The sequence below is a fragment of the Embiotoca jacksoni genome, unplaced genomic scaffold (assembly GCF_022577435.1).
Source record: "Embiotoca jacksoni isolate LCO1_2020_lvr unplaced genomic scaffold, fEmbJac1.0.p SCAF_12, whole genome shotgun sequence".
NCBI lineage: Eukaryota > Metazoa > Chordata > Actinopteri > Embiotocidae > Embiotoca > Embiotoca jacksoni.
In genome coordinates, this window is record NW_027185252.1 from 15,435,222 (window position 1) to 15,462,670 (window position 27,449).

General features: G+C 44.2%; 3 protein-coding genes across 5 annotated transcripts in view; 2 read left to right on the top strand and 1 right to left on the bottom strand.

Moving 5' to 3' along the window:
• The window catches only part of sipa1l2 (signal induced proliferation associated 1 like 2), an 80,009-nt gene extending 60,756 nt beyond the window's left edge, over window positions 1-19,253 (bottom strand). For 2 of the 3 annotated variants that reach the window (XM_069145059.1, XM_069145058.1), the window contains exon 1: window positions 19,049-19,252. The gene's annotated coding sequence lies outside the window, so the exon portion shown is untranslated. Of the gene's footprint in view, window positions 1-19,048 lie in introns of all 3 variants that reach the window. The other variant, XM_069145057.1, reaches the window with a different exon arrangement.
• A 588-nt stretch (window positions 19,254-19,841) lies between these two features.
• On the top strand, window positions 19,842-22,485 carry map10 (microtubule associated protein 10). The gene has a single exon (XM_069144084.1). It carries the CDS (start codon window positions 19,930-19,932, stop codon window positions 22,366-22,368), a length of 2,439 nt encoding a protein of 812 aa, XP_069000185.1. The 5' UTR covers window positions 19,842-19,929; the 3' UTR covers window positions 22,369-22,485.
• Window positions 22,486-23,724: 1,239 nt separating this feature from the next.
• ntpcr (nucleoside-triphosphatase, cancer-related) lies at window positions 23,725-27,433 on the top strand. Its single transcript, XM_069144085.1, has 5 exons — window positions 23,725-23,804; window positions 24,419-24,581; window positions 24,678-24,780; window positions 25,903-26,112; window positions 26,715-27,433. Exons 1-5 carry the CDS (start codon window positions 23,771-23,773, stop codon window positions 26,790-26,792), a joined length of 588 nt encoding a protein of 195 aa, XP_069000186.1. The 5' UTR covers window positions 23,725-23,770; the 3' UTR covers window positions 26,793-27,433.
• The last annotated feature ends 16 nt before the right edge of the window (window positions 27,434-27,449 follow it).

Genomic DNA, 27,449 nt, shown 5'->3' on the forward strand with positions numbered 1-27,449 from the left:
TCGTGGAGGCAGCTTACATGAACATGAGCCTGTTTTCCTACACCAGTGCACCCCGGAGTCTGCTCTGGTTTGTGCTAGCTGCTGCAGCTCCATCTGGAATGTGCTGGCTGAAGCACAGGGGTCACCCCATGATCTGACTCCACTTCACTTGGATCAGGGCAAGGTAAGTATTTACCCAACAGAAACTGCAAAATGGTAAATTCTTCTGCTGCACACATTTAAATCTCATAATATCTACCATATGCTCTGGTGCAGACAAAGAAAAGGGCTCCTGCCAGAAGAAACGTGGGTTGAAACACTGATTGTGTGGAGTTGCCAGCAAAAAAGGGGGGAGTCAAGGTAAATCCAGTTATGCGTATACTGATCCTTGCAACATGAAAGTACATATCTTTCATCTCTGCTCTTCTGAAAACACCACTCTGGTCTTTCAGAGTAATTGATTGTATTGTGAAGGACTAAATCATTCTGTAAATGTATGCATGTTGGTGGTTCAAAAGCAGCATTAATGCATCTAAAACAATCACTAAGTGGTGTTTTGAAATGCTCTACACTCATCAAACATCAACAACCGATCTTTAAGTGCTAAAAAAATGTTTTTTATGTTTGGCTGCAACTAAGCTGACACTAAGGCATTTGTGATAATATCATAAATGCTAACAGAAAACACACCATTTGAATTAGCTATAAATTCCAATGTTAGATAATGCATTAGGATGACAGCAATTGATAAAATAAAATTACCCCTGCAGCTCTGGAATGATGACCTTTACATGCCAAGATTAACATACAGTAATTACGAACAGCAATCCATCAAGTGGAAGCTTAACCGCAGTCACAGCACTAATGGCAGCGTCAAATAATCACATTGACAAGGTGTGGCGCTGAGCTATGTGCCGAAGTTATGCTCGGGAAAGAAAAGAGCCTCTGTTCTTCAGCTGGAACAGGGCTCATATAAAACGGCACAATGGTGGTGCTGCTCGGCTGTGTGCAGAACAGGAGAGGAGCAGGCCTCCTCCCGGTTCCACTGAAAACGGGAGTCTCCTACCCCGTTGTCCTGCCAGCTGGCTATCTGCCCAGCGCCTGCCAGGCAGCACACTGCTATTGTCCTTTAGTTGTTTCAGGGTGATCTGAGAATTAAAATAGACAGGACAACAGATTCTCCCTGTTTAGTCGCGTGGGAACAAAGCGCGAGAGCCGCCGTGAACATTAAGCGCACAAGGCGCCAAGTTAAAAGATTGAAGCGAGGTTGTAAACTTGGCAGAAGATGAAGTGGAGAGTCTCCATCCCATTCTGATACAATATTAATGAATACTGACTAATGTTACTAATGGAATACAGTGTTATTAAAAAGTTAACTAGCGATGGGATCACGAAGCCCTCATTTAAATGTCAGTTAACCTTATGTAACGAAAAGCATTAGTATCACACCCAAGACTCAAGACACACATGCATAGTTTTAGATGTCACTCCGAGTCTATTCAGGTCTCTCAGACTGAAGCTCCTGAATGTTCCCAACAGAAGGAGACCGCGTTTGTTCTTGGCTGCTCCAGCGGAGCCCCGCGAACAGAGAGCACTGTGCCGTGGCCCTTCTCCAAAAGGGACCATCTGTCCCCCAAACTAGGCCTAGCCACACCGGCCCTAACTGCTATGGGGACACTGAGAGGGACGTACAGGGTTGATGTGGCCCAGCAGGCCTCCAGAATAAACCACCACCTATTTCCATCAGCACACATCCCCCCTCTGCCACTTCCCAGCCGCCTGCTGCTTTCCCAGCTACCGCCACAGCAATGACAGCCTGTCGGCAGAGTGCACTCTCTCGGGGAGAGGAGGAGAGAAATGGTGAGAACGCTCTCATCTTGCAAAAGGAAAGCTGTTAAGAGAGTTGTGAGGAGTTCAGACCGAAAAGCTCCTAGAAGATCCACGCTTCTGCTCCTCTGCCGAGGTCAGTCAGAGTCCACATTGTCACATTATCACTGAGAAACAGTGCGGCAAAGGAGGGAAATAGGTAAGCTGTGTGACACTGTTAAGATTGAGAATCAACACAGTGACGCAAACACAGTCACACACGTCAGCTGGGGGAGCAGCATTTCTACGTTGTGGCCGGCAGAGCGACTTCAGCACGAGTCACCGTCATGGACCGTCTCTCCCTCCTCAAACTCACTTCAGAAGTTCTCATTTTCTTTCAAAGTTTGGTTTTCACAGCCATTTGTGCTGCTGACAGAAATCTGGCAAAAAGTTAGATAATTTGGAAGTCTGGGCAGCAGCTGCAAACTGGAAGCTGACACAGAGTGAAGTCTAGTCAACTGGAGGGGGAGATAACTGCAGGAAGGACAGGAGAAAGCACAGATACACATATGAATCACCAGTTTATTCACCTCACTGGAACTCTGTGCTTCCTCTGCCAGAAACACGCACTCAAATGTTTCTCCTCTGATACAAACAACACTCAAACACACCATTGTCCAAAAACAAGACCTTTTTGTAATGCTTATTTTGAACGTAAAACCAAGATTAATGTGCATAATTTAGCCTTTATACTCTTTGCTATTAGGCCATTACAGGAAAAAACCAACATTATATATCAACAGTTGCCCGACTTACCTGATTAAGAGAGTATTTTTCATCAGAGTCATAAATCCTGTGAGCCACTGTGGTAATGAGCCCACTGTGGAGATGCTATTCAAGTGCATTAAATCCATCAGCCACTTGTTGAGCGCAAGCCACCCAAAAAACACACACAAAGGAAAGAGAGACCCACCACACTTCACAGCCCAAAGCCTCTAAAATAAACAACAGCGCCTGAACTCTTCCTTCTGCTTCCTTATCCAACTACTAGCTTGGAAAGAAAATGGAGAAACATGTATAAAAAAAATAAATAAAAAAAAAAAAAGAGGGAGAAAGTAAAAAGAGAAGTCTGGCAGCCATCGGGGAGTCAATTTGGTGAAATGCATACAGCTGCCCCTTAATGCACACAACCCTCCTCCTGTGACAAAGCCACCAACAGCTGAATGAGACTGCAACATTAGCATATGTAAGGGGAAAGTAGGTGGCTGTGCTGGGTGGGTGCATGGTGGGGTGGGGGGGGTTGCAATGCGGAGTGTTGGTGTTGTAGTTGGGGGTTGGGGGGTTGGGGGGGTGGACCATGACATTCAGAGCTTCTCTGGCTGACAGGAAGGACGAGGGGGGAAAAAAAAAGAAAGAAAAGGGGGGAAAAGCTATTGTTCCTGAGGAAAGATTCCCAGGTCAAACTCGTGACCTTCCAAGTTCCTTGCAATGGCTGACATTTGGAGCGGCGGGAGACGAAGGAAACCACTTATCGCTTCGCCGTGCGGTGGACTACAGCCGGGTACAAAGGTCTGTCTGACAAACAGAGCCGGCAACCATGACCACCTTAAACACGCAGAGATAAGAGGAGGACGCGGCCAGGGAGGGGAATCGGCCTTCTTTCAAAACTGATAATCCCTCCAGCCACATGCCATATGCTAAGCACTACATATTAATGTTTTACCTTTAGCAGAGGCTGGAGCAGCAGACAGGAGGGAGGGAGGGGAGACGTTGTGATGGAAGAACGAGGAAGAAAAATGTATGAAAAAGGAACTCAGCAGGGCGCTACTCTCCAGTGCTCAGCTGCAATCACACAAATTTGGCATGATTTCAAATTATTTATTTAAATTATTATTTAAAAGGGACTCAAAACAATGAATCAGTTATTGATGATTCATTTTATGTCAACTAACCGGTTAATTGATTAATCACTGCAGCTCAACATGCTGCGAACAGCTGACAGCAAGCTGACCACTGTGCAGTCTGGCTGCCTGGCAGGAAATAAGTCAGTAGTCTCTTAAAAAGTTGCAAATGGCGCTATAAAATCCAACTTCTAACAGGAACCATCAGGCAACATCAGCCATAGCGAAGTGTTCAGCTAGTTGTTTGTTGATGGGAGCTGCATGAGGTCAGTTTAGTGCGTCTTGGCCCCAATATGGAGTTGGAGAAGGAGACTTGTCACTTTAAGGGTTTTATGGTTGAAATCAGCAGGTGAAATGTGGGTGTGGAGACAATAAAAGCTCTTTCTCAACAACCGCTGTGGGATCTCCGAGAAAGGCACATTTAACTACCGCAGGGAAGGTGCACTTGTGCTTTACAATAACAACGTATGCATATGTGTGAAGCCAGTTATTTCAGAGGAAGTCAGTCTTCCTTGGACAGATACAGGCTAAATAAAGAACAGCTCTGTGAGGTAACTGAGTTTTGATTATACACATCTCCTCTTGTATAACGCAACATAATTGAGTTTCAGGAAGCCTAATTGGGGAAAACAAAAAAACAGGGTCATTCAATCCACTTCCTGACGACGGCTTTGCTCTCTCTGTTTCTGGTTGGAGGTCGAAACGTGTTAATGGCAGGAAATGACACTTTAATCGAGCTGAATGAATTACAAGAAGTACAGGTCTTTGTGCCCCGGCTTCCTTTGATCCGGCCTCTGCAGGCAGGTCTCGTCTTTGATTTGAGTTGAGAGGAAGGAAAGGGTTTTATTTGAAGAGTGGGAAGCCCCAGGAGGTAACACTTAAGAGTTCTTGTCACTGCAACCAAGCAAACAGACAAACTATTCATCAACCTACACATATGTGCAGCAGGGCCTGTGGAGAACCACACCAACGCCGCTCGTTTGCACACGGACGGTCGGGTCTGATGGGTAATTTACATACCGAGGTTAGTCATTACACAAACGGATACACATGCAAGACGACCCACATTCACAAACACTTAAACAACATCCTTCACAGCTCGTGTTTCAAATGCTGCACAAAGAATTTGGACTGATTTAAAGAAATCTACTGAGTTTTGGGGGATTTAGCCAACGATCACCTGACTAAATATGATCAAACATAACAAAAAGAACGGACTCAAAGTAGAGGAGTGTTGTTTTTCTGGTGATCCAGTAGGTGTAATTTATTTTATTTACACAGGAAATCAGACAGCAAACGTGATTGACCAATCACATAGTTCCGGTCGAGTTCCCTGTTGTGACTTTTCAAACCTTTTTTTGAAAAATATCTTTGGATTAGAGAAAGGGTTAGCGTTATACTTAATTTGGATTGTGCAATTTATCTGTATTTAACTTACCATGGCTAAAGTAATGGTTTCAGGAAATAAAGTTACACATTTGTGGTTTTTTTTTTAGAAACTCTTGGAAGTGACTGTGCCAGAATAAATAAATAAAATAGTCCACAGCCACAGCAGAGTCAGGGCTAGCTTATTCACTCTGCTCACAGTTTGTATTTAGCATTGCTAACTGTAGCTTCATATTTAATGAACTCATATGATTGGTATGTTTTCATACAACCATAGGCAACAAAGCAATACATATATTTTCCAAAATGTGAAACACCGCCACCATTGGACTGAACTTTCTAACTTGCAGCCGACTGCTATTTTTCCAACCTACTGGGAGAGTAGGAGAACCTGTCAACAGCTCACTTGTGCGAACATGACTCTGATCAAAACCCATGTGCACTTAACATTGAGATTTCTGGCCTTGTGTCTGCGTGGAGCACCAAATCGTATTATCTCTGTGGTGCAGCCTGTTCGTTCTCAACCTTGAGGGGGACTCTTGTCATTCTGCAGCCAACCTGAAAAGACAACTAAACCCAGCGTGGTAATGGCTCGCTACATGAATACAGTAAACAAGTTGAAACAGCATAATGTTGTAAGGAACAAAGACGTCTGCCTGATTGTTTCCACGAGGGGACGTTTAATAACCCGCAGAGAAAGAAAGGCACCTGTATCCGCTCTTTTTCACGAGGGTGTGACGATAGACAAGCGTGTGATGCATTTGCTGTCCGGTATTTTTAGTCCTGCTGATAACGGCACGCCGTGGAAGGACAAGTTTCTCATTTAGTTATGCAGAGTGGGACAGGAACTGTTAAGGAAAATGGCCTGTTCCTCCTGCAGGGAGGAAGGCATGGCAGCTGGGAGGCAACAGGCAGACAGACACAGCATCTGTCTGTGTGTGTGTGTGTGTGTCTGTGTGTGTGTGTGTGTGTGTGTGTGTATACCCCTTTCTCCCCCTTCTCTCAGTTTGTTCTGTATCTTGTCAGGATTCACCAGAGCTGCGCTGCCTCCACTATCTATCCATCCGTGCCACTCCATCTCTACGACAGCGGCAGAGAGTGAAGGAGCAGAGGAGTAGTGGGCACAAGAGGTGAGGGGGGTGAGGGATGGAGAGTAAACAGTGGCTTCGCATCCCTTGATGTTGTTGCTAGGCAACTTTTTCTGCATATGACAGCGCTGAGTGACAGCAGACCTCCCTCTTGAACAAAGATGGAAAGTTGAGGGAGGGTAAAGGAGAGAGGAGAGAGGAGATGAGTGGTGATCTGGTGAATTCAGGGAAAACACATTGTTGCTAAGAGCAGTTTGAGGCAATCCAAACAAAGCTAATGCAACACGCACAGAAATAATGGACAAAAACCAATATAGCCTTAAAGATAAAGGGGAACCAATATGATCACAGATGTGCAAGAGAATACCACACACGTATGTTGGCTCCTGAAGGGGTTGTAAGATAAATCCGAGCAGTTTTCGGATAGTTAACCGAAGAGATCAACATAAAAACTATATTAAAATCTACTTTTTCGTCCAAATTCATCAATCATTTTTCCTTATTGCCCCTAATGACTCAAATGAAACAAGGAAACTACTCCTTGGTTGAGTTGATCAGTGCCCACAACCAGATACAACAGATCGCAATAAATATTTTATCATTTAAAAAGTCCAGAAGCACATATTCAGAAACATCCGTGTTTTTGAAAACATTGTCACCGGCTTAAGCAGCCATATCTCTGCTCTCCCCAAACTTAATTTCAGTTTCTGTAATCACTGCACGGCAAACTCAGTTTAGTTTTTGAGCATTGCCACTGGCAGGTTGAGGATGCCTTATCTAAGTCCTGTTTATATTTGGCAGTTGTGCACATGCTCTTTCATTACCTATGAGCATATGATTAGCATCTGTAAGAAACTCCTGGGGCAAAGCAGCAGCATCACAACCGCAACCTGGAAACTATACTTTGGCGCACACCGGCGGTTCCGGCTCAACACATTTTGTGTGCAGCACAGATGACGTGCTTCATCCATAAGGCACGTAATAATGGTTTTAGATGATTGCAGGCGCTAAAATTAGCACGTGAATAATAATCACCGGCCGGAGAGCTGCTTTTCATTTGAAGTTTGGCAGGGGAGAGTGCGCTGGATGCCAGATTGGGGGTGCAGCGCTACGGATGTGTGCAAAGGCAGCAGGAAAGTTGACACTGGAAACTGTAGCATTAACAGCAGTACAGGCAACGCTGCCAGTGTTTCGAGGTGACCATAGAGGATGCCAGATACCTACAGCGCAGCTGGATGGAGAAGTGGAAAGCAACATAACACAAGCCGATCCGTCCATGTATCAACCTGTTGACGTGCTGCAGGTATTCAGACTACTACACCTACGAGATTGGTTAAAAAAAGAAACGTGTAAGATCATGCGAGAAGTGAAGTCCGTGGCCATCTGGAGCATATGTTCCAGCAGAGCAACTTCCTTCTGTAATTAATGAAGTTCTCCATCGGGAACGGTCTGATTAAGTGAAAACTCGTCTTATTCTCTGTAGGCCATGTTTCCAGGGCTCAGAGAGAAATGGCTCTGATAGAGTCCCTGAGAACTCGGCGGCCCCCAGTTTGTCATGCAGCTGGCATCTCTTTTTATGGAGTCACTTTCAAAGCTTTTCCCCCTACAAGTGGCATCAGACACATCTGTTCCCAGGACAGCCACCCACATGAGAGGTTGCCCGGTGCTGGCAGGATGGCCTGCAGATGTAGGCAACAAAAAGAAAAACGACATGCAAAATGTACATGGAAAGCCACATTGTGACAGTTAAGACAACAATATGTCAAGAGTCCCGAAGGGGAGAGGAGAGGAAAAGAGAAAAGACAAATAGAGAGTGGAGAGAGGGGAACTGGGGTATAATGACTGCACTGAAGGGTAAAAACAACTCAAAAGAAGAAAGAATGAAAGAAAGAAGAGAAGCTGAATAACAAGAGATGATAGGTTATAGTGGAAGAGGAGGACAATAAGTAGTAAGTCTGAGGCAGTGTCTGCTGCTGGCCGTATTGAAGGATGTGCTGTGGTCTTTTCAATCGCAGGCAGCAGACCAATTTGACCTCCATCCTGTACAGAGCAGCACTGTTAGTGCAGATGTCTGATGAAGTAGCAGCAGCACGGCTATATAAAGGCTGCCGTGTCCAGGGTGTATGAGATGCACTCTGCTAAGAGCAGTGTAAAACACAGTGCATCATTAGGGGAAGTGTATTTAAGTAGTCAACAGCCCTGTAAAGGGACTGCTAGTGAGGGGAGAGTGGATGGAGGCAGGCGATGGGAAATGGTCTGAGTTATTTCCATTCCCTCAGCCCGTTTATGGAAACATTATGGGAGCAAGGTTCAGTTCTCACGGAAGAGGAAAAGACTCTGGGAGTGGAGTGAGTGAGAGACATGAGAAAGCGAAGGAGCGAGTGAAAGAGAGAAAGGAGGAGGGACTGGAGAAATGCTGCTTTTAGCTTGTTTCCTCTGGAAAAGACCTTGCTCTGTGTGTGTCCTTCATTGTGTAGCTCTCCCTCTGGCAAAGGCCACAAAAGCCTCCATTTATCTACCCTGAGCATCTAGCCTTATTGAGAAAAGGGGCTGAAAGGCAGGCAACCATCACATGTGCCAGAGTGACATGGCTTTTCCCTTGTTAACACTTTAGTCTTGCACCCAGAGTGCACCCAACACAATCTCCATCAGAGTGAGGGATTACTCCCGACGACAAAATGGGGGGGAAAAGAAGTAGTACATCTGTTCTATATATTTGCATTTCTTTGGTTGAGATCACAATGCACCACTTGACTCGATGGAAAGCGAACATTCTCAGTCAGGCATGAGAAACCCTCCCCATCAATGAGGCCCTTTTCCACCATTTGGTTCCTTTAACTGCGCTAGCAGCACATCACAAGGAGCAGCTTGCACAAAACACAATCTGTCAGCTCAGAGGCAGACGAGGCCAGTTTATTCACGATTCACTCTCATCAGTTTCTATTTACTCAGTGTTTTCGGGATTAGAAAGGGGACCAAGTGCAATTTTAGGACATCGCAATGTGTGCTATTCAGCAATCTGCAGCTCTAATTGCAGAGAGAGGAATTTTCTACATCTCTAGCATTGAGGCACAGCAGCTGCAGCTGGCATGGCATGTGGTGGGTGTGTTTTAAGGGAGGTGTGGCAGCTAAAACAGTGTCAAAGACTAACCTCCCACTGAGAACCACCCACAAACGCTCACCTTTGCATAAACATGCACAAATGACTGGTACATGTCACAATCCTGCCTTTGTCTCTCTGTGTACAGCTTAATAATCTTTCATGACATACCAAAGCATCAGGGGACATGCTGCGCTCTAAAATTTGCCTCCCTCTCCACCGCCACTCACATCCTTAGTGATTTAGAGAGGAGTCAGCTGCCATACACAAAAAAAAAAAAAAGCCCCCTCCAGAACGTACACGCATCCCATTCCTTCAGTCAACAGGTCATCATCATCAACACCTGGTAAATATCTGTATTTATGTGCATGCATACTGCACATGGACCATAAAACAGTGATGATAGGAGGAAGGGATGCTTTTTCTCTTTTTTAGATTTCTGCATCTCGTCCCTAGTCTTGTTCCCACCTCGTTATGCCACCATTTTACCCTCCCCCCTCTTCCTCAATGCTAAATGGAGAAAAGCGTCCAGGGAGATGATTCCAGATGAATTTGATCCTTCCACCAGGAGCCAAGTGCACTGATCCGACATGACGCGAGGCCCCCTCTGCGATCGAGCGCCCTCTGACCTTCAAGACTGATCGGGGCCAACGATCTGATGAGGTGCTCTTGCGAAGGGGGGGAAGGGAGTGTAAAAAGAAGAGGGAGGGCTGGGGGTGAAAAGCAGGCATCCCAACAGTCGTAAGGAGAGTGGCTACAACTGCGGTTTTCTTCCACTGGTGAACGCTCTTGCGTCTTTCTTTTAAAAAAAAAATATATTTATGCAGTTCAGAATGAACTATAAAGAGCTGGAGTTGGACTCTTTAATGTACTTCCACCTCACTCAAGCAGAAATCAGGCACAAGATGAATGAAAAATATGCGCAGGAAAGGTGTCTGTCCCTAATCACAGAGCTGGCCAGACTTTACAACGGCATCCCAAATAAGCACAGATTTCCTTATTCCTCACTTCCTTATCTCTAAACTGCAGCAGGCTCGGAAGAGCGTCGCCAAGACGGCAGCAATTGGGAAAACGCACCAGGCGCTGGCAGCGGTATGACTTGCACCAGCCCTGTGGAGGAGAGGAAAGTCTTGCTTTCATTTTGGTAGCTTGCTAACATTTCATCCAGCCAGGTTTGATAAGATGAATGACTCCCACAGGCCACTGCTATAAACAACATCTTAGTGAACCTGCCTGGTTAATAAGATCCAAATACTCCTGAAGCACTTTGTTGGAGTCTGTTGGGGAGTGTTTGTATCTGACCTTGACATTTTTGAATTCTTAGCATTAATATCATCCCTGAGAAACCACAGACACTAATACTATATTCCGTATCAAATAAAAAGCAAGCAGAATTCAGTGTGAGACCGCATGCTCAGCTCGAGAAACCTGCTTCGCCTTGAGCACACTCAGCCTGCCTTTCAGAGAAAATTAAACAAAATGACAGGAAACAATTAAGCGACACTCATTTCTCCCGTTGCACTCCCCTTGAAAATGTCAAATGTCACCAACTGAGAGAATGAGTCTCTGTGTGTGTGACCTAATGACGAGCCACGTGGAGGAGGGAAACTAACTTTTAACTTCCTGTATTAAAGTAAATATACAACAAAGTAAAAACTCCATCAGCATGTTGGCAGCTTACGTTGACCTCTGACCTCTGGTGTTTGTGTTCTCCTTCTAATCACAGATCAGCCTGAGACAGACGAGTACACTGTAATTATACAGCTGCTCCTGTGGTCAGATATACAGCACCTGGCTGTGTATCCAGCAGTTGTGTGTTCATTATGTTCTGGCCCCGGCCCGAACAGCTCGCTGTGAACTGTATGTGGCCCTGCAGTCCTGTTTACATTTTAGAGATGTTCCAAAGGCTTCCAGTAAACATGGGCCTGGGGACGGTAAGCACTGAATGAAGACACGGTGTAGCTGCTGGGCATTGCAAGAATAACACACACACACAGACATCTCTTGTTGTGATCCTAACATAGTGTCTGGGACATTGTTTGCCTGTATGTGTTATGTAATCCTCTTTTCCTTTTGCTCCCTCTTCTTTTAAGGCGTTACACCCATATAAAGGCGGGCATTCAGCAATGCCCCCTATGACTCTGGATCCCACAGCATACTACCCCCCGTGGCTAACCTCCAAACATCCACAGCAGCTTTCAATACGAAAGGGAGGAGGCAAGCAGTTGATCTCCTCCACACTGAGAGACGGTGTGATTACAGAGGCAAAAGAAAGGGGGGAAAAAAATCAGGCCACTGTTACTCCAGATCATTATCCTGCGTCAACTGCCTTTACAAAGCGCATAGAAGGAAGGCTAGGCAAAATGATGTTGCAAAGAAAAGGGGAACAAGTGAGATGGAATATACAAGTCTAGCTTCAAATTAGCTCTGCTTGGCTGGGCCGGTGCTCCTTAAACACATCATACCGCTTGCTGCAGCCCCGAGTACGAGGAAGAGGCCAGGCCCGAGTGCTGGCCGAGAACCGTGCAGCTCCTTTCTGCTGCAGCTTTCCCTACTACTTAGTGTAAAAGGGTTCCCCATACACACCAGTAACTCCTGTATCTCAGGCTTGACTAAAATAGTCACAGACAACTACGTCTTTGCTAATAGCAAGTTACAAGAATAGGCTAAAGGCAACATCATGTCCAGGCTTCTGTAAGTGGATAAAAAAAAAAAAGCTATGTTGTAATGACCTGATTTAAACATTTGCACGATTCAAAAGTATAATCTCAACTGAACTACAAGAGAAAAAAATTCTTTGATTTCAAGGATATCAAATGTTAATCTAGAGCAAATGAAGCTCGAGAAAATGAAAAGGGCTTCTTGGAAGAATGCTATAACGACTCTGACATGTTCCAGCCAACATTTTGATAGCTTTCCGCTGCTGTCAAAAGAAATTACATAGAATATATAATCAGAATAATACATTGCATCACACCACTTTGAAATCCACGGTGAAAATAAAAAGTTGTGTTATAGTCTGGGGGATTCCCAGGATACCAAAACTCATTATTATCTGATTTATGGGCCAGCGGAAACACAAATAAAAACAACATCCTCCTCCCAATACATCTCAGCGCTTTAAAAACACACACACACACACACACACACACACACACACACACACACACACACAGACCACGATTAGACGTTCTGATTCGTCTCATGTCAGTGAGCAGGCAACATGAAACGAACCAACACAAAAACACACAGACACTTTCTCACAATTGATTAAGGACTGTTTAGGAGGAACTTCCTTCCCGTACAAAAAAAAAACAAAAAACAGCTGATACAAAGAAATCCTGCACATTCCTCTGTGTGAACGAACAATAACAGGACAACTCACCACAACACACGAGTCTCAAACAAAAAGCACAAAGGAGACATATTCACCTTCACTATGAAAACACATGTTTCTTATACTCTTAAGCTGTTTGTTTCCTGCTTAAGCTCCACAGTGTGATATCTAGTGTTGGAGCACTGCAGTGCTCTGGTGAGGTTAAGTGAAGGATACTGGCCCCAACAGAAATGCCTCAGTGGTTCGCACACGCACGCACGCACACACACACACACACACACACACACACACACACACACTAAGGCTGAGCACTTTATGGCACATCTGTCACGGCTCTGCTCCATTTGACTTGTTAATTACAATCATTCTCTATCAGAAACAAGTACGTGTACTTTTACGCTTCAAAACAACTCATCCGACGGCTCTTTGCTCCTTTGCTTACCCTATAGGTCGGTTTGCCTGTCAAGGGCGCAGATGCTTGCGCGGGGGGGTTTTGTGCCATACTGGCCTACATTTTGAGGCAAGAGGAGCAGTTTGCTGCACCTTCGAGGCACAACATGACTAATATTACATAAATATAGTGAATATTATGAAACCAATAATCCCATGCAGGGAAAACATAAATAAACCAACATATGGAAAAAGAATTCCATCCAGTCTGTGCAACCATTAACCCAAATCATTGTGTATTTATTATTTCATCATTCTTATCTGCATCTGATCAGCCATACTATATTCATGTGGTTATTTCCTTGCCATGTTCAGACCGCCAGCCCAAATCCAATTTTTGTCATATGCAGATTCATTTTTAAAGTCTGAACAGCAAAAAAACACATGAAATGTGATTTTGCAAATCCGGATCCAAACCACATTTGGATGTGATCTGAAATGCGATTCCAATCGGATTTCTACAGATGCGTGTCAGTCCGGACGCTCTGCTGGCTCAGATCGCATTTCTTTTGTTACTCGCAAGGTGACAACGTCATTTTCAGAGAGACAGAGTGAGCAGATTCTATGCTGCCGCTAGCAGAGTACTGTCAGAAAGTGTAGATTTTCGTGCAGTAGAAGACAAAAAGAACAACAGTCCACAGATAGAAACCGAAATAAACGATCTGCTGCCACTTCTGTGCCAGCAGCTTCCATGTGGGAAAGCCATTTTCACCAGCGTAGCTGCGTGTACGCCGTTACCACAGCAACCCATGCAGATAGGTTGGATCCGTCTGGACCTACCAAATCTGGCCTGTTTACTTGCAAATAACAGTTCAGACAGTCTGTCCTAAACATCTGAACATATCCTATTTGTATGCCAATGGTTTTCAAGCCTTCTACATGACACATATACTGATGTTTCAGCAGACACAGAAAATCCACAGAGACCATAACGGCATGCAGTCTGGCTATATCATCCACACCCAGTCCTGTCCATCTATTCAGACAGGCCCTTTCTTTTTCGCTACAGTAGGACGGAGGTATGCGCAGCAGCACTAAACCAAATCCCTTCTTATCTCCCATTGAAGGCTGGCTGCGACTACAGAGGTCAGTCGTCCCTGATTGTCTGGGCCTGCTGAGGGGAACACAGACCGAGTTAACCCCATGGGTCACCGCTGGTCCTTGGGACTCAGTGGCCATCGGGTTAATGACTGGCCAGCGCTCATTCTCTCCATTGTGGCCCGGTGACAGGCAAGTAGACAAAACATGTAGGGGAGGGTCAGCAACTTTCGGTGGCCTTTTCCCCAACATTCCTGATATGGACACTAATGAGTCCCAAAGGGAACAAGGGGGGTGCAGACATAATTCATCTTGGCAAGACACATTTTCCAATATGCTTGACTACCGCAAATCCATAATGCATGAACATGATGCTTTTTTGGAGTGATGTTAAATTATTGGCTTGGGGAAACAAAGAGTGATCCTCCCGTGCTCAAAGCTCTGACAAGTGGTATTTGCACTGCAGTCCACTGGGAAGACTTTGTCGTGCGAGGATTAAAAAAAATAAAAAAAAAATGCTTAAATTAAACTATTGCGTGGAAGGGCCTCTGGAGAATAAATGGCTTCAGATCTCTATTTTTCTAAATCTTTTCATTATGATGACAGCCTTTCTTCATCTTACTATCAAATCACGCATGTTGTGGATCAATGACTTTCTTTCAGATGAAAAACTGTCACAGTTACACATCTGTGATGACTGTCAGGGCTACATTTGTAAACCATAGAGTACAGCTTATACTGTACGTGGCTCCCTCTGTCAGCGGTGTAATGTAGGATGGAGCTTAGTGCAGAAAATCATGTGGGGTTTCAAGAGGTCATGATAAACAGTGAGGTCATCTAAACTGGTCGTATGACGATGTTTTCATGACCAGATGTAATATCTAAATAATGGAAAAAGGCAATATGTCACTGTTTACTCACTCTGCATGAAAAAAAAAGGGCTTCAGAAAGCATGGACCATCCATCCACTGTCTAATCTGCTCCATTAATGGTCGAGCTATGCATGGGCTGACAGTGTTAGTCATCAGAGGGCTCAAACCTTTAACCCCTCACATCCCCATCTCCTCTTGGACCTTGGTTGTACATTGCCAGAGGTTGATAGGGTTCCTCTCGCCCGCAATGGCGCGATCAACATTTGACTTCTGTCATTATACCATCTGCTCTATCCGGCAGCTTCCCCTGCAGCCACAGCGCTGCGTTTTTTTACTCAAACGCACGACATCAGCCAGTGGATGAGCAGCGAAAGGGTGGAAAAATGTAGAGCAGAGCAAATACGAGCTGGACAAGGTACAAGGGATGAGCTGGTGCTGCAGCTGTTTCAGCAATTTATATCTACTTCTAAAACAAGATAACCATGAAAATACTGAAAACTCTCCCGTTCGTCCTTAAAGAGCAAAGTAAAGTACAATGAAGAGATGTATTTTTAAATGCTTTTAAATTGCAGGTATTACATCCGACATCACAGAGCTGCGTCTAATCTACTGTATCTACTGTCGAGTTTAAACCAATAAGGACACTAAAGTCAGATTAACTAACGATACAGCTATAAACAAGCCAAGTGGCACACGAGGGCACCAATCCACATACGTCGCCAGGAGACACACCACAAGCCATAGCATCTCATTTGTGCATCTCGCATAAAGTGCGGCAATATGGTCATTGGAAGAGCCGTTGGCGTCTTCCTGTGGTTCCCTGAGCTGGATGCTGACACACGCCAGCGTCAGTGCAACGTGTTAAACATGGCGTCTTAATGCCATTACACTGATTACACACGAGAAGTCGTATAATGTGCAGCGCAGATCAAAATGATGAATGACCCCAGGAGAACCCGACATGCGGATCTAGAAGCAGCGAGAGCAGCAAGATCCTTTGTGTTTTCAGAATGTTTAAGCGAAACCGTGCGAGAGGTTGATTGTTACTTTTGATCCCAAATTAATATTAAATGTTTCTGGTGCTGTGGAGGCAGATAGTTCTGCTGCTGAGCATCAATGTTACAAACGTGATACCGAAAATCAAAACAGAAACTTTTTTTTTATAGTCTTTGTGTCTATTCTCCCCACAATATGAACATTGCTCAATAAACCACCCACGTCCATCAAAAAAAGACTCCTGTTGTGAAACAGGGGATGAATTTGTATACAAACATCAACCTAATGACTTCATCTTTGATTTTCCCCAACAATGATGAGTGGGTTTAAATCCTTCCATAAATCCAGACTGCAATCAAAACAAAGGCTGACCAAAAGGATAGAGAGAAAGACTGTCTCTAACAACAGGAGCAGGCAGCATGTGATCCCCTGTCTGCTGGTTGGTTGGTTTTGAAGCAACAGGATTTGGTTGGGGAGGCCTATTGTGACTCCTGGCAGGCCAGACAGCCAGCCAGTCAGCTGGCACACACCAGACCAGGCTTCCTGATCCTCGTCACATGCATGGGATGTGGGATCTGCTGGAAACGGATGTGCTAGGCTACATGGTTTGGCATGCTTCAAACGGTACAATAAGGAGAAATGCATCACCACTAAAAAATGTGCTCTGAACTTAAGACCTTCAGCAGCTTTTTTTTTTTTCCTCTGCTGGTGTTCCCCAAATCATGACTACTCAGCAGTTCGGTAGAAAAGCACCGTGGGAAACAGAGTCACACATAACGAGTCCAGACAGTGTCGGGTTCACGAATGTGAATGGTACAATAAGTAGTCTGAAAATCAGGCACTTCTTTTCAGTAATTTGTGTTACGGTAATATCTTTCCAGGGAATTTTCTGTCACAAACTAAAGATAACGGCTGTAACCCTAGTTGGGCGTCTCCAGGCCCACTAGGCCAGAAGACATCCTAAACAGCTCTGCAATGATAACAACTGGATATGGCCTGCGGGCATGTCACAGGAAGCTCCAAACCTGACAGGTGCTTTATTGTTCAGCTGAGCACACATTGTGCAAATAACTTTATTTTGAAAGACATATCTATCCAGCTCAATTACCCATTGTCTGGTTAGCCATGCAGAAGGAAATGTTAGAAATAGATGAGAGCATATTTCTTCTTCAAGGACCTTCTTTGCACCCTGTCGATGGCAGAATACAACAGATCTCTATTCAAACGATTGAAATACTTACCCTGGCACTGTTATCGTCGTGGCTGCCGAGTGGTTCTCCGTTTAGGAGTGAGACAGGGTATATAAACTGCCTCATTTTAATCTACAATATAGGGATGAACTTTAATCTGTGGTTCATCTTTTTGGAATAAAAAAGCCACAATTCCTTCCTGCAATGTAACAATAGAAAATTCAATAAGCCAGGAATCAAGAGAAACACTTTAAATTGAAGATCATATAGGTAAGTATGTGGAGCAAACACATAATGAGGAAAGGCATGAAACCAAACTTAATAGGAATATGGGTTCGCTAATAGGAATATGTGCATGCTGACAGGGAAAAGGAGCAGATTAATGGGGTTTCTTTTTGCTTTTGTGCACAATAATAGCACATTTTTCACACATCACTACAGATGTCTTTATGCCCATTCAGGTTAGTGGTCAGTTGGAAGATCGCCTCCCTGATGTGCAGACCTGTGGCAGCTGGAGTTAAGCCAAGCATTTTATTTGGCGTTAAAGGAAAATAAATGTTAAATGGTATAGCAGGCTATGAGCATACTTTAGCCATCTTAAAAACACTCCTGTGCCTACTTAGTTCAGCACAGCCTCACGGAAAACTAATCTTTCCCTGACATGAAAACCCTGTGAAAAATAATGATTTTATTGATTTTAACGCTCCGGGAGCAGAAATCTATACGCTTGATCTGTTCAGATGGGAGTTGTAAAGGCAAAAGGAAAATAAATCCAGAGAAATAAAAATTAAGCAATGGAAACTTACATTTACAATCAACAGCATCTAGTTGTGTCTGCAGCTTGCCACCAGCAAAGAATTGGGCCTATTTATTTCCCTTTATTGGGAGTTTAGTTTCAGTGGGGGCTAAACTTCCTACAGGAAGACAGCAAAGGATATGGTGCTGGAAGACAAACAATATTTGACTTACTCTCCCGGTGGAGTATACAGTATAGGGTGCATTGAATAGGCCACAGAAGCTGCTGCCAGTAAAGCACGATTGTATATTATGTGGACAAGCAGACTGACAAATATTATTTATCTAGCGTGCAAACAACTAGGATGTTAGGGGAAACTGTTCTTTGTCTGGACACACTGACAAGCCGCTACTGCTCCAAACAAGTATAGCCTAGATACCCAAAATAAACACACAACACAACAGCAAACGGCATCCATAAATGAAAAGAAAACACGTCGCCGTCTGGGCCGCACAGACAAGAGCTTTTACCTGCATGTGAGGGTCATATCAGCCGCGACCATTTGGACAATGATGCCTTTATCGCCCCCCACCGTTTTCATTGGAGCACTCCACCAAACAAATTCATTCAAAAATATTCATGAGCAAAACCCAGTCCCGCGAGCCCCGCTCTCCCAGCACGCGAACACACACCGCCAGCAAAAAAAACAATAAAAAATAACGCGTAAAAAAACAATAAAAAAAACAACCAATATGATTAACATTCAAATGATATCGTCCAAAAGTATTTTGCTTTGCATTAGGTGTTACAGAGGAGGCTGACATGTAAACAAACAAACACAAATCGAGTTGAAGTGACCCCGTAACACGGAGTTTGTCCACTATATGAACAGACGGTCTAAACATAGGCTCCCTCTGAAACCTTACACCCTCCTGCTCCTTTACGCTCGACTTACATCGGCGTCTGTTCCCGAGAGCAACTTTATCCTTTGTGTTCACTCCTCACGTCGGTGAGCCGGTGAGTTTTTGGACGCCTCACGCTCGCTGCGCGTATCGCTCCCTACTTTTTTTTTTTTTTTTTTTTTAATCTCCAGACACACTTTGTTGTTTTTTATTTTACTTTGTTGGGTGGTGGGGGGAAAAAAACAAAAACGCACGCGGCGCTTTTACCTTCAAGGTAAGGAGCGACGTCCCGTCCAGGTCGTCCACGCTGTTAAGTTATCCTTAAAGCCAGCTGAAGCTGCGGTTTCTCGCCTTCACATCTCCTTCTTTCGGGTTCAGCCTCCAGACTGAAGTGGCACGGAGCACGGCGAGATCCGTCCAGCACCTACCTCCGTGATGACAGCGCGCACGGAGGAAGACTCCTCCCACCCGACGCTGGGACTCATTCACCCCGGTGTCCTCTCACAAATTAGGGTACTGCAGGTTTGTAGGTTGATGCTGGAGCGATACCAAAACAACAACAACAACAACAACACACGCATGTCCACCACAGACTTAATAACAAGCTTGTCACGTGAACTTGTCCGGTGGCCTTGTTTCCGGTCACCGCACGATTATTTTTGGTCCATAAACCCAATAAGCCCTCCGCTGGCACCATCTGGTGAACCGCAGAAAAGTTGCTCTCTCAAACTCCTTGAACAAACGGTCACCCCTTAAAATATTTATTGAACTCGTGCTTGTGTCCTTTGTTCTTTTAATTATCTATACGTCCTCCTGTAGTTGTTGTTTTTTTTTCTCTCCCCTTAATTTGAATTTAAACACAGACGTCCACGGTTACATGTATTTACAAAACGAAATAATAACCTACTTATTTAAAAGAAGAAAAAAAAAAAGGTGAGAAAATCGATGTCGAGGTTGATGAATTCAGTCTAAATCTGTGCTACGTGTTACAAAAAAAAACCAAACAAAAAAACAACTTAAACCACATTTCCCATGCATCCCGGCGCATTGGATGACGTCTAACGCTCGCGACAGCGGTTCGTTTCCATGGAGCCGCTGGAAGCTCAAAGCAGCTCGTCTCATCTTTTTGTGCTCGAGCAGCTTTCGGGATGTCGGGACAACAAAACTGCGATAACCCCGAGACTCTGTTTTCATTTGAGCTCCTGGTGGAATATGTCCGAGTGGAGGAACATTGTAAAGTGTCCGACGAGCTGGCTCTTGGGTTGCGGCTTCTGGACTTCCCAACGCTGCTCATCTATCAGCCTCGGCGGGGCGGCGGGAGCATGAACCGGCCCGGCCGGAGGGAGGAGGACGAGCGGGGGGTCCACGCCTTCAACAGAGGCAAGTCTTGTTTCTTCAAAATGAACCTGAACGCGCTGCATATCCAGCTGGCCAACACCCCGCTGTACACTATGGTGTTGGACGTGAAAGAGGAGACCCCCAAACTAGTTGGCTCCTCTCTGATATCGCTGGCTAAAGCCGTGGACAGGATCAGGCGGGACATGGCTGATCGTGGTGTTTGTAGTCCCTCTTCTCACAGGGAAAGGGGGCTCATTGGTATATGCAACCTGGCGGGGGAGAAAATCGGATCAATATCCCTGAGTTACAAACTGTTATGTCTGGGAGCAAGTTTACTGCCGCATATCGAAGAGAGAAGGGGCCTTAAAAATGTCCCCGGAGGTAAACGAGTACAAGAGTGTGTCGAGGAGAAACACAAATCTACAGAATTGCTGCCTCTTGACTCTGGAAATGTCTGTTCGCCCCCACAGGACAAGTCTGACTTCAGCAGAGACGTCCAAAACAATGCAGTGGCAAATGCAAAAATCCTGTTGCATGAGAATAATCGAGATGATGATGATGATGATGATGATGTGTGTGAGGAGGATTTAACTCTATTCTGCCCCCCGCATCTTTACTACGATAAGTCTGCAGAGGACAAAACTGAAGATTATAAATTTTTTAATCTTGTTCTAGAAGCTTTTCCATTCGAAGATTCATCCTCTGAGGACGAGGCGGTGGGAAAGGAAGTGGCAGGTCGGGGTTCTCCAGCGATGCACCAGAAAGTGAGACACGGTGCGCAAAAGTCAAGCGCCCAAGAAACAAGTGAAGTGACTCCAAATGTCCTCGGGGAAGCAGTGCGACAGTTGCCTCTACTAAACGCTCTTCTTGTTGAACTGTCACAGCTGAATGTTCAGAACTCACGCCAGCCTTTGACTGTTCATCCCGGTCTCACTTGGATTTACGGGCCGGCTTCCACAGCGCCTTCAGCTGGGCATGAAAGCACACCGCAAAAGGCTGAAACTAAATCACTGCATAAAACCCAACCGGGGACCGGTCCCCGTTTAAGACATTTCCGTCCTCCCAGAAACTGTTCCACACCGATGGGAAGGCCTGCGTCTGTGAGAGCGAAAGACAAACAAGAAGGAGGTTTAAGTAAATCTCCCAGGAAGAAGCTTGTATATGGAACAACTAAAACGTTTAATCTGAGGCTGAAGCAGGTTTCTCCTCTCAGAGTAAAACATCGTGAATGCATGCAGGTAACGCAGAATGAAACGAAGTCAAGTATGGCCAAAGGAAAGGCAAGTAATAAAAGTATGAAGTCCAGCAGAAGGACATCTGTGTTAAATCAGAGCTCCACCTTCAGTAAAAATGTAGAGACAGTGACACAAAGTGTCCCAGTGAAGTCTGGTCTGAAAGGAACAATCACACTGAAACACAAGTGTGAGGAGGTTCATCGGGAGCAGGACGGAGACACCGAGAGAATTTCAGAAAAACCTTCCCTTTCTGAAAGAGACTTGAAGTTTATTCACAGCCCCAGTGTGGATACCGACAGTGTTCCCCAAAGCAAAGACAAGAAGGAGCGTCACAGGGAATCAGATCAATCACAGTCTGACTCTGACGGGTACAAAGAGAAAAGCGAGTCTTCAAGAAGCAGCAGACGCAGCAGCCCGAAGTTTTCAGACTCCAGCGGGGAAGGAAACGAGGACGCAGACTACGCTGACGACTTCACCAGTCTCGAACCCAGCGACACCACCTACTCTCCTGACCCCGTGAGTAGCCCCGAGCCCCCAAGAGTCGAGACTTCGAAAGCTCCTCTGCGCGTCGGCTTCTGCAACTCTGACTCTGGATCTGAAGGCGTCCGGAGGAGAGCGGCCGTCCTCCCGGTGCCCGTCAAAGCCCCCGGCTCTCCGCAGCGCTCTCTGAGGGGTACACGCATCACCCCACCTCAAACCCGCACCTCGGCCGTCAGCTTCTCCTCCGATGATGGCGACGGAGGTGCGTCGGCTTCCTTACAAACTATACGCTCCGGGAAGCTGAAGAGCAGCAGAGTGGAACGGCGCTCTGGTGCCGAGAGTTTCATATCATCAAGAGGTCGAAGGAGCGATTCAGCCACGCACAGCAGCCCTGCTAGAGGGTTTTCTGCTGAGTCGGTATCTTCTTTTGAGCCTCGGGAGGAAGAAGATGAGCTCAGATCTCTGGATTTCAGAAAGGAGTATCAGCATATCTCTCAGCTAGTAGCCAACAAACTCCCAGGATACACCATGTAAAGGACAAATGTATAACTCCACATTATGGCAGCATGAGGAGGAACTATTTTCCAAATGAAATAGAGGAGTAACAGCATAAATATGTGACGTGTTTTTCTTCCAGTCTTTTTTAATAAAACTAGCTTTTTGTGGAAACATTGTGACTATTTTCTGTCTTAATCACTTGCTCATTAGCAGGCTGTTAGATAGTTGCATAGGGTGTTGGATAATGAACCTTTTAGTGACATACAAGAGGAGGGAAAGAGGATCTCTCTGCGTTTATGCAAATCATTAAACTCATAGCTCTTGTTTCCAGTAGATTTGTCATAAACTAAAAATCTCCAGTCCTCCGGGGCATAATGTCCTTTGATACCACCTGCTACTTTGCATTTTTTTTTTTCCTCTTCACATTATTGATAAGCAAAACACAGACTGCTGTTTCATTCATTTTAATAAGGGTGCTGTGTGTTTTGCATAATACAGTTAAAAACCTACATCATAACGATTTGCAGTGGTGGAAATAAAGACAATATATTTACTCACGTACTGGAACGTTCAGAAAAAAGGAATTTAAAGATGATAATGTTTTTGGATTATTTTTAAGGCTGCAGTTTTTTAAGGTTGTGCTCATTTGAACTACTTTATGTTGTTGGTGAGTTTAATGTACAGAAACGCATCATATTCTATTAAGATCATCGTTGTCCTGTGAGAACCACACATCTCTAAAAAGTCCAAAGCAGTTCTGTATTCTGCTTTGTGACGATGTATTTCCCAGCAAATCAAAGAGCGGTTTTAAATAGTTTAATTCAAATTTTTTAAAAAGTAGGAGATTCTTCTCAAACCATGCAGGAACATTTCAATCCCCCAGATTATCAGAGAGATTCATGTTTTTGTACATGAGTAAATGTTTCATCCCACCACTGTTTATACTCCATGTTTGAAAAGAAAATGCTGTGCTTGTTACACAACTTTTTTTTTTTTTAATTGTTTGAACGAATTGTTCCTTTGCACATTCATATTTTAAACAATATATTAGGCGGTGAGTGGCATTGTTATAGAGTAGCAGAAAATAAATGCACAGAAGATCTCATCGCATAGTTACAATGAGCCTGCACACCGGAGCACACATGCTGTGACATTCAGTCAAGGCATTGGAAAGTAAAATAATACAAATAATAATAATAATAATAATAATAATAATAATAATAATAATACACTGACAGGTCCTGTTTCCTTCATAGACCGAGATAAAACTTTCCACCGATATTGTAGTTACACTTAAATCAACGAAATCCTGCAGAAATTACATAAAATATGTTTTCTTTTGCAAAAGAAAAGTTGTAACGTGCGCTTCTTACCGCGCATGCGTCAGCTCGGTGTGTACGGAAGAGCTGCTGCAGCGTGTCTGACGGCGGAAGCTGCGATGTTCAAACACGTTTTTCTGACAGGACCTCCAGGTAACAGTCAACACCCGAGGGCTCCCCGCGCTGTCGAAGTTAAAGTTGCTGTAAATCCGCAGCAGTCAGTCAGCTACGTTTAACCAACGAGTCCCCATGAAGAGGCTGTGAACGGTGGTTCTCGTCACACTCAGCCTGTTCAGCTGCTCATGTCCGGGTTAATGTTGGATTTAGGTGGTAACGTGTTTTGCCACCGAAATATTCATGCAATGTTCATTCCAAAGATTAAAGAGTGCAAATTTAATTTAATACACGGTTGATGGTCAAAGGTTGATGTTACTCAATAATACATTTACTCGTACGAGAGTTGTACCTAACAATTATTCCATATGTTGTTTGGTCTAAAATATCAGAACTTGATGTAAAATGTCGACCATTGTTTCCCAAAGCTGAAGGTGCGGCCTTAAATATCATGATATCTTGTCCTAATCAGACTACAAACAACATTGACTCAGTTACTGTCATGCAGGACCAAAGGAACAAGAACATATTTACATTTAAGAAGTTGAAATCAGAGAATTCAAGCATTTTGTCATTGAAAAATGAGTTTTCATTTCTTATTCTAAAATGAAGATACTGCAGTAGTTCGACAGCCTCTCTTGTTTTGCTTACAGGTGTGGGGAAAACCACTCTGGTCCAGAAAGCCTGTGAGGCGTTGGTGACATCGGGAGTGGGAGTTGAAGGGTTTTACACAGAGGAGGTCAGGCAGGGAGGCCGGAGAGTCGGCTTTGATGTCGTCACCGTGACAGGAGAGAGGGGCCGCCTGTCCAGAGTCAGGTAGCAGGGTTGTCATCCTATCCAAATCAAACTACCTGCTCTTTTTTTTTTTTATCACAGTGTTTTGACTCAGCCTCACTTCATTTCAACTTGCAGTGACGGCGGTGACGCGTCTCATGGCAGGCGGGAATACACAGTTGGACAGTATGTGGTGGACTTGTCTTCATTTGAAAATCTGGCTCTCCCCCTCTTCAGAAACGTAAGACGGCAGTTCGGGCCTTTCAAACTCACCTTCATCAATAGATCACTGTGCGCTAGATTTTTCCTCCACTTAGAAATCATCAAACCTTTGATTTTCTCAGTTGATGGAATAATTGGAGGCTCGCAAACACATAAATTCCACAATGACATTTTTAGTGTTCTTGGTGCCGTCTGGCTGTCACTGACCGTGATTAATTCAGCATGTAAAGTGAGCCTGGAGTGACGCCTACGCATGGCGCTGTAAAGGAAGGTGTCTACACTTTGGTTGCACAAATTCCACTTTCATCTCCCTTTAAACGTCTCTGTAATCACTGCTGATCACCCGTCGCTTGTAACATGCGAGCTCTGTCATAGTCATGCTATCCATCAGCAAGATTCACACACGACACATTAACTTGTCTGCATGTCTGTAAAAGGGATTTCCTGTCCAAACTGTAGTTTTTAGTGTTGAATTTACTGGTCAGATGATCAACGACTTGATTTTGTCAAGAACATGTTTGTTATTATTTATTTAAGGATTTTTATCAAGAGGAAAACGCGAATCATTTGTTAGTTTGTTGTGAGATGTTGCTGTTTGACATCACTGGAAATGGATTATCTTTGGATTTTGGATTGCTGATTGGAAAAAAGATTAGCAACTTGAAGACAAATTAACTTGAGCTCTTTCTAGCATTTTATAGACAAAATGATGGATTGAATATTGAAATAAACAGATTAACTGCGAACAAAATATCATAAGCTGCTTTTCTGAACTGTAACCAACTAGGGTTTGGCGAAATATGGATATTATGTAATATTGTGATATGAGATGAAATATCATCATTTTGCATATTGCAATATGACGCAAGTGTTGCCTTTCCCTCGTTTTATAGGCTGCATTAAAATTAAATTGATGCAATTTTCTGAATTTACCAAACTGTTCTAATATTTACCTTTACTCACTTTGTTATTATTTCCACACTACTGGTTATTATTGATCAAAAATCCCATTGTGTAAATATTTTGTGAAAGCACCAATTGTCATCCCTATATTATTACCATGTGTTGCATTATATCATTATCATTAGTCCATGTCACACTGATGTTGCACTTCTTTCATGCCTTCACTGTGTGTCTCCAGGTAGGGTCAGCAGATGGGAGCAGCAGGAAGGTGTTTGTCGTCGACGAGATCGGGAAAATGGAGCTCTTCAGCCGGTCGTTCATCAGGGCGGTGAGGCAGACTTTAGACAGCTCCTCCTGCACAATCCTGGGCACCATCCCCATCCCCAAGGGGAAACCACTGGGTCTGGTGGAAGAGGTGCGGAACAGGAGAGACGTCAAGGTCTTCACCGTGAGTACAGATACCAATACACTCTCTGGAGGAAAAAAATAACACATATTTAGGTCAGTTTAGGAGCTTTTAAATCGGACAATAGCCATAGAACATTGTTTACTCTGTATCCACTTGGTCTTAGGAGGGCTGTCAGTCTGCTCAGTAATGCAGAAGGGGCATGCCCTGCATTATCCCTCTCCTATAGCAGGATTAACTCTAAATCATGTGTGACTGATTCAACAACAAAGGGTGGTCTCAAATGTCAAAATAATTGATCACGGACATCTCAGTTATAGATATTGTCACGCAAAGTGCTCACTGTGCCGGGGCGGTTATGATATCGAATAAGGTCACGGTGCAGTAGGAAGAGTTTTTAGGGAAGCGTATCATTTCACTGTCATAAGAAGACAGTAGGTCAGCGATTAGGTGTTAACAACATGTGGTTCTACAATCTCAGAGTGGACATTGTTGTCTGAGAGCCTTAGATCTGGCAGGACATAGCATTCGCCAAAGAGCTGGTATGATTTGTATTGATGTACATTATGCTCCCATTATGCTATATTATACTGCCTATAATTCATATCTAACTTTTTTTTTTACTTATTTCTTCCCCCACATAGGTGTCAAAGGAGAACAGAAATGCTATCCTTCCAGACATTTTAGCAACACTACAGGAATGTTTGAAGCCCACAACCTAACCTGGAGATTCAGAGCCACTAAAAGGGGAACAGCAGTTTGTGCGTGTTTTTTTTGCTGACAACACATTTTATGTGTGTCAGCGCATATACAGTTCGCACACGGCCAGAGTATTAAGTGGATCCACACACGCTAAACAACAAACGGGTTGCGACCTAAGCCGAGGGGCATCATCCCGAGCTGCTGGAGGAGTTACTTTTTGTTCTTTCTCACACAGCCTTAAAATGGATTGCATGCTGAATAATTAATTGTGAGATGGAGCACAGCGGGGGAATTGTTCAGTTAGTGTGTAAATACCCCCAGACTCGCCGAGTGGAGGACTGCTGGCTTCTCGAGATAGCTCTTTCTATTTAACTGTGTCTTACAAAGACACCGGCAGCCATTCCTCGTGTATTAGTGCATAATATTAATTTGTTCACGAGGACAAGTGCTGCTATTTTCTTTTCATAACGGGGCAAACAAACAGTGCCCCTGTTGATTCATTTAGTTCTTTACCATGTGAGCCTCCTTTGTGTTTTTCTTGTCAACATGAGGCTGTGCTCATTGAAAATCAATCAATATTTAACACTGCAACGATCCCTTCATGGTTTATTCATCCCCTAGCATGAAGAAAAAAACAATTGAAAAAATAAATAAACCTTGTCTTTAAAAAAATAGTT